Here is a 13,244-nt window from a genome sequence, read left to right on the forward strand (position 1 = left end):
GTTTTGTTTTTTTTTTACTAGAGAAAGAAATATGGTATGTTTCATTTCATATATATTATTCTCTTCCATCCTGAGCACTAAGTACAGCAGAAACCAAACTAATACCTATTCCAACATAAAGGTAACACAAAAATAATTAGTGTCCTAACCCACTATTCCGGCAACTGCACGTTGACTTTATCAGGAGACTTCTCCACCATAATTAACTACATTATTTTGGAACTAATGCTGATGGAAAAGAAAACAAAAGGAAAAAAAAAAAGTGTATGAAAGTCATAGGGACTTCATTTTTAAAGTAACTAAGGTTAGCTGAAAAAACAACAGCACCATCTAGGGGTTACTGCATGTTCTTACATAGGTGCATAGTCAGGACAAGTAAGATAAATGGTTTTTTAGGTTTTGTATTTTTAGTTCGAGTTACTCTAGTTGGAATTTAATCTTAACTACAATATCAACAGTAAAATCACAGCTTAAAAAAAAGACTGACGCAAAAAGCTGTATTAGACTTTGGATGAAATCTACTTACAGTAGTACTTCAGCACCAAAAAGTGGGCAGTTAGGCTGATAGATGTATATACAATTAAATGATATGTCAAAGTCTTAAAATGCTTAGTTATTTATAATGAAATCTATACAAAACAGTTAAAAACGTGTTTTTATATACATTTGGAAAAAAAAAAAGTATTGTCTTCATTAGCAGAATGTATTAAAACTGGTTCTCTTATCCCATCTGAACCCAAACCTCTCTCTGTGGCTTGTAACTATCACAAAAACCCAATATATTGCTTCAACAAGCCGAGTCATAAGGCTAATTTCTGAAACCTACCACTGTATATCGATTTAAGCTTTTAAACTCTCAAAATGGTCACTTTAAAAACAGCATGTAAGAGTAAAATACAGATTTTTAAAAGCCTTAGCTCACTTCTAAATTCAAAGGTTCAACTTTGAAAGATGCTGAACCACTTATCCCCAATTTTGAAAAACTGATTTATAGCAAAATACATGCCCCAACCCGTTTGTATTAGAATTAACACACCTGCCTGTTTCACAGGAACTTTTTAAACAACTTGGCCTCACTTTAAATTTTATATTTAAATAAATAATCAAATATTAACTAGAGTAGATGAGCATTTCATGTGCTTATGGCACAAAGAAATGCCTCATTCACCATTACCCTACTTCTTGTAAAGCATGAAAACAAAAATCTACTAGCAAATCCACTTTGCTACCAGTTAGTGATTTTGCTTATTTCCAAAGATTCACCAACAAGAATTTAAAAAAAATAAACTATATTTTTAGGCTTATGAAAAAATCTTAACTCTAAGTGAGCACAAGTGCAAGAAAGCTAACCAATTCCAAAAGTCCTGGGGCTTTTCCAGCACTGTCAGAGACACTTTTTCTCTCACATGCTATTTAAAAATACAAATATTTATTAAACATTCTCTTTTTTTGATGGTGTTTTGCTCAACAGCTAACAAAAAGACACAGCAAAATAATGATCCCTTTTCACTGAAAGCTGTTTCAGTATCTGGGCAAGGGCTTCAATAGCATGAGCTGTAGAATTTGCTGCAGATTTGCTTTTTAACAGGAGTACATTCCACTGTCACAGGTTTACTAAATCTTGGTTGGTTTTTTTTTTTTTGAAATAATTTTTAAGATGCAGCTTTTGCAATACCGTCTTGTTAAAACACACTGATGCTTCAAGAGTCCAATGAACAACTCTAATAGGCAAAGTGCTCTAAGACATCACAATACAAGGGCATCTTGGATACTTAAAATCCCAAGATATTTTAAAGTGCACTCCAGTGTCCCAATTTCTTAGGATTGTTCAGCAGAACTTCGAGAGGGGCTGGGCTCCGTGCCGTCCTCAGTGCTACTGTCCACATCTTGCTCCACTGCTGTCTCCTCATCGTCGAGGCGCTGACTGGTGAAGTTGTTGAGCTCCAGGAGCCCGCTGGGTTCCACTACCACATTGGAGCTGGAGTGACAAGGGATGGAATAGTGAGGGATAGTCTGAAAGAAAGAAAAAAAGATTTAAGTTTTAACACGCACAGTGTTCACAGCTAAAGGCATCTGCGCAAGCACAAGTACTCAGGGAAAAGGGATATTTGGTTTCCAAGTGCAACTTTCCCTAGCTAAGGCACACCGCATGTTACATCAGTAAAGCTTCAAAACACACTTTCACCAGATGAGGTTGCAAAAGATAAAATTTGAATAGTCTTGCTCTTAAGGCACTTGGCCTTGGATCTTCACTACAGGTCTGTGACAGCATAACCAACAGCTAAACCACCAATGCCAATGCCCACCATCCATCATTTCTCAAACGCAAAGCAGAGATAATACTTTCTTCAGCCATATCTTTTTCTTATCTTTTTCAGACAAGACATTCAGATGTAAGGGCTAGCTATATTTTTTGTATACAATGCAATACAAGCTCTGGCCCTGCTCAGAGCTGCAGCAGCATAGAGGCTGAGGAAATACAACAGATTTAAGCGATTTATTTCTGCTTATACTTTCATAGGTTCTAGAAACTAAATCTATAACTGTATACAATTGAAATTCTGGGCAGTATTTTACGTTTGAAACAGCTCGTAGCACGCCACAACGATAAACAATACAGATTCTCAAAATACACATAACTGAAGTAAAATAGAAGTCTACCTTTGTCTATTTAGGGAAATAAGGACTAAAAAGGAGTACAAAAATCACGATTTCTACAAAAGCGAAGTTAGCTGCAATGAAGATTTTACAGAGTAACATGAAAAATTTGAAAGCTCTGTACACAAATTATTTCCCACATTAGAAGCATTTTCACTATAAGACAAATACGATACACAATAAAACCATTTCAATCCACGCTGTCGTTCGTGTGAACATATACCATGCCAACTCATCTACAAAGATTCGTACTATACCCCTATGAGTCCTCAGATGACTTAAATCCTTCCTCAGTTGATGTTCTGACCACGTATTACATCATAAACCATCATATTTAAGACAGCAGAATCAATGAAAATACCAATCATCAGTTAGGCAATGACTCAAAAGCATTTAGGCTAAAGATCAACAGTCATTTAATCTCAAAAGTGGTCAGACTGATTATAAGTGAAGTTAACAAGTCTTCTTCAGAATCCAAACCTTATTTACTGAACTTTCCCAGTAAGTAGAACCCCACAACTTCATTTCTTGTGCTGATTTTATACTTAGAAATAACACTGATACTATAAAAAATTCTAGATCATAGTTCCATAGTAAGTGTTAAAGGTCACATTTTTAAGCATTTTAAATAAAAGTACTCTAAAATTAAATGAGTTTGGTTTGTTTTCTTAACAGAAGAGAAAGGAACACATCGAGGACACAGTGAATTATACAGTGCTAGAGAAACTTGAGCTCAATTTAAGAATAATTACACACTTTGAAGTAGTAATCCATTACAAGGGTAAGAATAATAAAAAAACCCCAAACTGGGGAAGGAAAGCAAAAATACTCGAACACCGTTCAGTTGCTATCATCACATTAGACACGAGTTTGCTCTGCTCAACCTTTGCCTTATTTGCTCTGATCTTCTCTTACCTGGATAACAATTTCTGATGAACTCTCTTCAGCTTTCTTTTGTGATATATTCTGAATGTGTATAAACTGGTTTGTTGTAGGTATTCCTTGTGCATCGAGTTTCCTCTCTGTTAAAGTAGGACCAACAGCAGGAGGACTTGAACTGGATTCTGTACATGTCTGTTGCTGGGGGATGGAAGTTGCCGTCATCCCTACTGCAGTCACCCTCGGCACCTGGGTACAAGGTGACGACGCGGCTTCGCTAGCGAGTTTACTAGTGGACATGGCCTTGTTTGGGGGATCCGCTATCGTATGTTCTAGGTTTGTATCAATCTGAGCTTCCACCATAGACACTCTCAAAATATCTGCTACTGCTGTCTTCGCGGATGCCTGCATGGGAAATAGGCTGGTAACTGGCAATGCCAGTTTGGGCACAGAACTGCCACCTGCTACCTTTGAAACAGAAGGAGGCTGACACCCCTCAAAAGTTATCTTTGTAACAGTGGATCCTTGCGTTATAATTGGATGCTGCACCTGAAAATCAAATTTTTGTTGTGCATGTTACAGCTAATTTTTTTCCTTTTTTAAATTGAAAATCTAATCAATATTTCCAAGGACAGTATGGCACAAACAACATACTTGCTATTAGGAAGACAGTTGAAACTCAGTGTTTTAACAAAGGAATTAGCAATGATATGGTAACAGTTAATTGAAGCCTGGGGAAAAGCAGCTTTTTAGGCTGCTAGATAAGGATTGTAGCAGTATAATACCACAGCAGCCTCGTTTTCCTTTGGGATTTACATCCCCATGTGATGTTTGTTAACCCTCTTGTTTTCACATGTATTCCTGAAAGGGCCAAAAAAAAAAAAAAAAAAAAAAAGAAAAAAATTGTACTTTTCTGGAGTTAAATACATTTCCCCCCCCCCACATTCCTCAGTCTTTACATTTTCCCCTCCCAAAGAAAATCAAATTACTCCTGTACATGAAAGCCATATAACTTCAGGAAGATGTAAACTACAAAGGAAGACGTACAATGGAGAGCCTTAGGAGACTGCAGTGTATTCATCTTTATTTCCACAGAAATAAAAAGTGCTACGGGAACGGAAATTAGTAATGTGTCATATCTAAAAATTAAAAGAAAATAATTAGGGACAAATTCCATGCACCAGTGGTGGCAGAAATTCATAAAAACTGTCCAACAAAACACGTTTGTGAGCTCTATGGATTTTCCCCTATAACATGTGCTTCTCTTTCCTAGTGTCAACCTTCTGATGGGGTAATTAATACCAGCGGAATGAGGAGTTCTCTCTTGCCAGGACAAAACACTGCTACAGCGACAGGGTTGGTGTTTTGATTATTTTTTTTTTTTCCTTGAACAGCGACGTGTATTTTGCATGCTATCAATATTCCGTTACCTGGCTTGCTGGCTGTTTCTCTGAAGAGGCAGGTAGCTGCATTTGACTCTGGGGGGGTTGGGGTTGCACGTAGATTTTTTGTGCCGTTGGTGCCTGTTGCAGTTTGGGCAGCTGCTGCGTGGTTTTTACTGCAAGCACCTGTACTACAGTTTGCTGTGGCTGTGCCACTAAGGTAGGGAGTTGCCTTTCTTTGGCCATCATGTGGTGTGGGGGGTGCTGTGCATCTGGTTTGGTCTGTGCTTGCTCTTGCTGCAGGGGGGTTAGCTTTTGATGCCTTATAGAAAGTTGGGGCATTTGTGGGAGTTTGTGCTGGATTTGATCAGCCTGCAGGTGGATTGTCTGCTTCTGCTTAGTCTGGAAACACTGCAGAGTTTTCACTTGCAGTTGAGTCTGTTCCAGCTGTGGCTGACTCAGTTTTTGCTGTTTTTGTGCCTGCGATTGTGTCAGGGCAGATCTGTAAAACAGGCCAGTCTGAGGATCTAAGGTGTCCATCTCTTCCACTTCTCCTTCCTCGGTTCCAAGTTGTTCACTGTGTTTGGTAAATGCAGTGTGACTGCTTAAGGCCTTAATAAGAAGAAGTTAGAGCAAGTTAGTCAAGAGAAACATAAATTATAAGAATACAAAATCTAAAAATAATTTTTAATGTTTCAACTGCACTACTTTATTTCACCATTACAGACTCTCAATTAATGTATAAAAAGGCACCCTTACATGGACATTCCACAATATGTAAGCAATCAATAGCTATTTTTATCATGTTAAAATGTGGTATGTCTCTATGTGACAACATTAACTGCATAACTAATCCTCACTGGAGATTACACAGCCCTCGCATGTGTCATACTAAGGTTCAAAGCCCCTAAGGCTGCATGGCAGCTGGATTTGAAGTAGCAGGGATTAGCAGGTGATTGATCCAGTAGCTCCTTGTTAAAGCCAGAGTTTCTCTGCACAACAAATTCTTATTCTGCCTCTTCAGCGCCTAGTCATCTTCTCCATGATTTCTTCTGCAGCTCCCCATAGACCTACAGTCTACCCTATTTCAGCAGAGATTCTCTCTTCTCCTTCCTTCCTCAAAATTGTATTGCAATTTTTCTTGGGCATTGCACAAACAGTGCCTGATTTTTTTGAGGGATTTGAAGGAGGAAGAAATCTACGTTACTATGCTTTGTATACCATAGTATTAACGTATTAATAAATGGCCTTAGCAAGATGAAGCAGCCTACTCAAACCCTGTGAAAATAAACTCTCTGAAGTAGGTTTATAAACCCTAACATAGTACTGTCCTGGTCCACAGCTGAAGTTCCCAGAAGTTACAGCACTGCAGAGTTGAGCAGGTCTTGAACAAACGCATCGGAGTGGCTTCAGTAAGATATCACCACAATCTACACTGTCGGAAGTGTTTGGGATCCTCATGGTACTGGTCTAAATATGATCTTACTTCCTGATTCAGAGAAGTTTGCCTATTCACGAACTAAAGCCCTCAAATGAAAAAGACACTGTGTGCTCTGTGTACTGACCAGATTCTGCTTTATCCCTCTTCCCCCTACGCTAACGCCAACATAATCTAAAGAGCCTAAGCCCTTGCAATACAACATACAGAAAAAAGCAGCTTGTTGCTGCTGAAGAGATGACATACAGACAGCAAGAACTCATCTAGGAAGCACTATCTTCCACAGTGGCTGTTAAGAGCTCTTACTTAACAATCTCAAGTAATCTCATTAACTGCTTCCCTTTTATCCCACCACCCTCACCATCAAAATAAAGTTACTTCTTTGCCCTTACACTTAGCATTTTCAGTGGCAGCAACACGACACATTCATTCAGAACAAGCCCTGGTCCTATACAATTCATATAGCCTACTGCTGTTTATAGACTGTTGGGAAAAGAAAGGGTACAACCTGCTGCATGATATGGGTAATTGCTCCTGTAGAGGATGCGGGGATAGATTTCACCACAACAGAAGTCTGCGTTGCTGTCTGCGACTGAGCCACATGCTGCAGCAGAGTCCTCTGGGGCTGAGATGACTGCTGGTGGGGCTGGGACCGATGACTGACTGAAAGTAAAGAGGTCAGTGGCACTTCTCCAGAACTAACTGCAGTAACTTCAACTATTTGCTTTCCACTTAAGCTTCAACTGAAAGCATCTATGAGTGAAATAAAGATCTGAGTATGAAAACCATCTTCTACTGTATGCTAGCTTCAACCTTAAAGGGTAGATCTATTCTGAGAAGCCTCTTCAAGTAGCAACTCAGGGGTTTTGCTTTTGTCTGTTTCCTAAGTAATCATGCTTGGTCCAAACCTTCTCTGGCCTCCCTCTCCCAACACACCAACTTTGCAAGCAGAATTTATACTCGATTTTCAGCTGGGTTCTCTATACAGCACCAGCACAACACTGTAGAGCACAAGTTATTCTGTGGTTTTTACACTGTTAAAAGCACTTGCACAATTGACTGCAATTAAGAACAGCAAGCCTTGCTCACTGAATTTCCACCACTGATAAACTGCAAGAAATACTCTCCAGAGCATAGGCTAAATTGGAAAGACTAGCAATTAGAAAATATTTGGGTATTATGAAAGCAAGTGAGGTTGGATCAGAAATCACAGACCAAAAAATGAAGACCTTGTCATGGGTCTACGTCACTTTTTAGAACAGATCCAGCATGAGTTATGGAGCTATGGTGATGGCTCCCTAATTAAACAGTGGACTGACAGAGAAATGATCTTCTGCTGAGAAAAAAAACCACAAACCATTCTATATTGCAGTCACTGGTAAGACATGAATCCAAATTACTTTATGCCTGTCCACACTAATATGTAAATATTTGCTTTCATTAACTTTTTAGTTACAAAATAATAACTGAAGGAGAACAAGCAAAGTTTAAATTCAGTTGTAACATAACTTAAAGTTAAAAAGTTTCTAGTGACCTTCCTGAAAGTTAAAAGAAAGGTCATATTTTGAATTAATATGATAATTTTATTTTTCCACTCCAAGAAAGGAGTTAGATTATATCAATACCGGCCTGCATGCCGTGCCAGATCCATCGTGGATATCCCCCAACAGTTCCTGCACAATTGAAAACTTCATTTAAAAATAAAGTTTCTAACCTATATGGTTGTGTAGATATTCTTCCGAATGTGAACCAATACAGTGTTGTCTTCCTGAGTCTGCAGACAGACAAAAAATGGTGACACTAAGATGTGTGAACAGCTCCCTTCATCTCACGAGGAAGCACATGCTGAATCCCAGCTCCCATATAGATTAAAGTGTGCCTAATCCTTTGGTCTAGGCGCATGCAGGAGATTTCACAACAGTTTACAGACTGTTTACTATCTTACTACTGAATTTTTAGCAGAAAATATAGCTACGTGGATTACTGATTAATCCTGAGAAGCACAAATTAAACCAAAAAGAAACACTCCATTACCTGCATTCCCTGGCAGTGTTCACAGGAACTGGGGGAAGGCACAAAAATATAAGAGCAAAATGACCAGTTTTGTGCTATAGCAGAAAGTGCTGCCAGTCAACCCACAGCAGCCTGCATTTCTCTGGTAGATTCCTGTATATCAACTCACAGTTTGCAAAAATCCCAGTATTTCAAATAGTAATCACAGCTCAGGGAAATTTTCAACTTTTGTACTTTGTATGGCTTCTAAGCTGCGCAAAGATACTGTAGACTGTAATTTCCCATCCTTCCTGCAAAGAGCCCTATTTTACATCAACTTTTACGGCGAGACCCATCAAAAACTGGAACCTTGAACACAAGCTCAATGCACAGTATCTGTGTCAGTGAAAATAACTGATGTGCTAATTGGAGATCACTTGGAACACTATTTATTGTACTTTTGAGTTTGTTTTAGAAGAGATCCAAGGGAACATGACTCAAACATTCAAAACTGAAGCCAGATACAGTAAGTGTTATTTAAAAGAGTAACAATAACAGCCCCCCCCAGTTCCAATTTCACACAACTTAAATTTAGACCATAGAAGGGATGAAGTGAGGGGAGGAGGTACAGAGCAGGCAAACAAAAAATGAGAATATCAGGTTGGACACTTAACACTAAAAACACTGGAGTTACAGACATGTTCTTATACAATTTAATATAATCAAGTTTTATTCCTCTTTTCCAATGCAGATTTTCAACACACTTCTGCTTTCATTTTCCAAATAAAGTAGGGAGACCAATAATGTGGACTTAGAAATTAAAATGGAAAACAGGCAATTTGATCCTCTCACGTATGTATGGGAAGTGGCTCACAACTAGTGTTCTGGGGTAGTAGGAAGCATCAGAGAGACAAGGGACTCAAGGACTTATGCAAAATGGACAACCAGATAGAAGAAGTCAAGAGTTTAAAAAGTTAAGAGTCAAATCCCAACCATACTTTCAAGTTGAATAGTTTATTTGTTTAAAAAGTGCAAGTTTATCAGTTCAAAGCTTTCTAGCAAATGAAGAAACTGGGGACTACATTAGTATGCTAAATGCACACCTGGCTTAAAAACCCACTTAGTCCTGGTAAGCAAGTAACATTTTGCAAATATGGGTTAAACTAACTCAAAGTCTGACTCCTCTTGATAGGTACAAAAAATAGTATATAGTTCCTGTAACTTAATTTTCTACTTTTTCCTTACTAGACATTTTCCTTAAAGACAGGTGGGACAGCCTGTCCTCCCCATCAGATCAGGGAACAGAAAATCTGTTCAACTAGGATGTCTTGAAGCAACAACCCTTTGTTTCAGTTAGAAACATTATCCACTATGCCCCAGAAAAGCAGATGCAATCTCTGTCCCCTGCACAGGGTCTCAAGAACAGAAGAAAAGATTCCTCTACAGCAAATTATAGTGAAAACACAAAAATGAAACCCATTGTAAGAAAACTCCAAAATTAAGCCCCCAGACTTCAACTGCAAACCCACCATCACACTACCTTAGTCACTTACCAGTTGTGATATATTCAGCAACTAATTCCGACTCTACTACAGCGATTGAAGGACTTTCTGGAGAATGCCTCTTTTCTTGGGTCATCTGGATTGGGACAGCCATTTGGCTCAAGTCAATGGTAGGCTGCCTTGGCTTCGACTCTAACTTTTCCTTCACTGCTTTAGAAGAAAAGCAAAACATAAAATAAACCTCTAATATATAAACCCCCATAATAAACTAAACCTCCAATATAAATGCCAGTTTAATTAAGTAGATAGTGAACTTTATATAATAGATTCAAACAAACTGTTACAGGAAAACAAGAAAGGAATCAAGCTGATTCAAGATAGGTGCTTTTCAATTATAAAACGTATTACAACCTGCTGCTTAAGCAAGTAATAAGCTTTGAAGTTATCCTAAACAACCACATGTATTTTCACACCTGTTGTCTGCTGAAGTTCCAGCAAAGCTTTTATCGTGGAAGTAGCTGACTGAGATTCACTGGATACATCCTGGTAAATTATTGTAGGGCTTGTGTCCACAGCAATTTCATGTTCTGACCAGTCTTGACTTCTTGAAGCAATCACATGGACTACAGGCTGAGAATCTGCAAAAGAACAAAAGCACATCAAGTCATCATAGAACCGTTTTGGGTTGGAGGTCTCTCATCCAACTTCTTGCTTTAAAGCATGGCTATAGGTCAAAATTAGACCGGGTTATTCATTATCCATTAGCATTTTGAATGCTGCCAAGGATGCATACTCTCATTCTACAGCACTTTAGTTTTTATTACAATTGACTCTTGAAGTAAAACACTGCTGATGTTACGAATAGCCTCCACCAAAAAAAAGATCCTGGTCTTAGTTGTTTGTAAAAGCTTTGGTTTGAACAAAGTCCAGAAGGTTTCTTTGTACGTTGAATTTGCCTTGGATTGAACTCTTTTTCAGGAGGTTTTAGCAGTTCATGTGATCAACACGTACTCAGCATTCTGAATTAACAGCTCCTGAATTTTGATAAGTTTGTTGAATCTCCAAAACTTTTTTTTAATTTACTTAAAATGGCAGTATAGACCAACGGTTACAGAATTATATAGAAAAGGTGATTGAAAGGCATGTAAGTACATATGTTTCACTGAGAGACATTTGTTTTTATCTGATGCAGTGATACACCCTATGGTCACTCCTGACCAAAGGCTGGGGGTTATTTATACCCTATTATTTATCTCCCTCTACCACAGAGAGAGCTGCATCTGTATCATGGCTCAAAGCATCCCCATCAGTACTGCATGTCTGATATATGTCCTGATGCACATATACGTGCCTTTAAAAGGACCAAAATTTATGTTGATCACATGACAGCTTTCAGTCATGCAGTGGAGAGATGCTTCAATACACTCAGGAAAGAGGGTGACAGAGCATGGGCTGCCAAAAACCAAACCAAAACAAAACCAAAACCAACCAAACAAAACCCCAACCTGCTACACTGCCTACCTCTGGCAGATTCCCCAGAAAGAGGGAACAAGGTTCCAGGCCACAAGCATTGTAACAGTAAATCAGAGCCCAGCAAGAAACCATTATCTCCACTTTTTGCACAGGAAACGGAGGCATATAGTAAATAGCTCATAAAAGAGAAATAAAGCCAAAAGGGAAGTGAACAACGACACTCACTGCTAGCAGAATGGGTGACAACCCGTGCTAATAGGAGACACAGTGAGTTATATGAAACTAGCTAGCACGCTTGGGAGACAGTCCCTTCGTACTTTATGCGACACTAATACACACCTTGGGAGCTCTGGGAGGACTCTGTAGAAGAAGAGCTGCTATCGGTGTAGGTTTGTGGTTCTTCTTTCACTTCTGGGAGAGACGAGTTTCCTGTCTCTGCTACCCTTGATGCCTGCTGTAACGTTTCAGTCACCAACTGCCTAGTTTGTTCACTCACAACTGTTGCTTGAAATGTCACTGGCTTTGGTTTTATGAGAACCTAATTAGAAAGACAAATTTTGTGTATGGTAAGAGCACTCAAGAAAACATATTTGAGCAGAGTACAGGGTGCCACTCAAATAGATCAATGTACAAGACCCACATAATACTAATAATTTACTGAAAAAGTTTATCCGTAAATTCAGCAGCTCTGATTATTAAACCACAAAGCCCAATTAAATGGCAATACACAAGAATGTACTTCTCACTCAGTAATTTGGAGTACTTAGCACAATAAACCACTAAACAGTCATTTTTCAGGACTGGATACAACTATGGTGTGACAAGAGAAAGCTATGCAAGTGAGCTGCAACGTGCACTGCACCAATAAGGACAAGCACCTCTCTTCCACAGCCCACAATAAATACAGTCTTGAACAATCAAGACATGCAAAATATTACGTCTGGTAAAAGTTTAGTTCTTTTAAATAATAAGTGCAAAAAAAAAAAAAGCTGAAACTGAAAGTATCCAGAAATAAGCCAGATTCTCTGCATACAGCCCTACCAACTACACAAGGTTGCAAGGACAACCTGAACACACAATAACCAGAAAATAACTTCAATAAAACCTGATTTGAAGGATGGCCTACGTCCAGACTCTGCATCTTTATTTCTCATGATCTAGCCATTAGCCATAAGACTTAAATAGGCGTCTAGAGCCATGACCAGACAGTTTCAGCTATGTAAAAGACTTAGTAAATCCTTTTGGCTTGCTCTAGGCCTCCAGAAACACCTAACAAATGCAAACACTGCGCTCAAGAAATCAGAACCAAGACCACCTCATTACACCCCTAAGTCTCCTTCCCCGTAGACATATATTAATCCTGCAACAAATGAGGCAACACAGTGAAAAATTATTTACTTCCCATTAAAATTTAGGGGTACATTTCAAGACAGAAATGGGTCCTCACTGTACCTGCGTTTTCCCTTGCTGACCATAAACAATTTTAGTTGGGATGATTTTGGTGGCTGGCTGGACCGTGGACCCTATTCCTTTTGGCTGCGTAACAATCATTTTTGTGATGGGTCTTGTGGCAGTGATGATAGCAGGTTTTGCTCCTGCTGGCACTGCCTGAATCGTTTTCTCCCCCTGTAGAGAAGTCAAAGTTTACAGGTTAGCTTAGTGAAATTCTTCAGAGACACCCACTTCTCTAAAAAAAAATACACAGTTATAGATGCGTGTATATACCATGAAATCAACCTGCTGCTGCTGCAACTAGACTTATACGATACAAAAAACATTCAAAGACCAAGAACAAAAAACCCGATGACTTCAAATGGAAAAGCTACCAAAATCCCCTTTTCCACTACTTTACCTTTTGAGCAACTCTAAAGGGGTGAATAAAAATGAGTAACTAAAAGACACTGACAAGTTTTTTAAAGT

The 13,244-nt window shown here is 38.8% G+C and overlaps 1 protein-coding gene across 4 annotated transcripts in view; it reads right to left on the reverse strand.

Annotated features, from left to right (window-relative positions):
* Positions 1 to 333: 333 nt before the first annotated feature.
* The window catches only part of LOC104837468 (chromosome unknown open reading frame, human C11orf30), a 41,365-nt gene continuing 28,454 nt past the window's right edge, over positions 334 to 13,244 (reverse strand). Inside the window, exons 13-21 of one of the 4 annotated variants that reach the window (XM_010576615.1) lie at positions 12,777 to 12,950; positions 11,664 to 11,862; positions 10,325 to 10,489; positions 9,903 to 10,061; positions 8,072 to 8,131; positions 6,866 to 7,020; positions 4,968 to 5,531; positions 3,574 to 4,086; positions 336 to 2,013 (exon numbers count right to left, since the gene is read on the reverse strand). In XM_010576615.1, the coding sequence (XP_010574917.1) occupies positions 1,819 to 2,013; positions 3,574 to 4,086; positions 4,968 to 5,531; positions 6,866 to 7,020; positions 8,072 to 8,131; positions 9,903 to 10,061; positions 10,325 to 10,489; positions 11,664 to 11,862; positions 12,777 to 12,950 (2,184 nt within the window). In that variant the 3' untranslated portion in view covers positions 336 to 1,818. Of the gene's footprint in view, positions 2,014 to 3,573; positions 4,087 to 4,967; positions 5,532 to 6,865; positions 7,021 to 8,071; positions 8,132 to 9,902; positions 10,062 to 10,324; positions 10,490 to 11,663; positions 11,863 to 12,776; positions 12,951 to 13,244 lie in introns of all 4 variants that reach the window. The other 3 variants (XM_010576616.1, XM_010576618.1, XM_010576617.1) reach the window with 3 other exon arrangements.

This window comes from Haliaeetus leucocephalus, unplaced genomic scaffold (assembly GCF_000737465.1).
Source record: "Haliaeetus leucocephalus isolate CR32 unplaced genomic scaffold, Haliaeetus_leucocephalus-4.0 Scaffold536, whole genome shotgun sequence".
NCBI lineage: Eukaryota > Metazoa > Chordata > Aves > Accipitriformes > Accipitridae > Haliaeetus > Haliaeetus leucocephalus.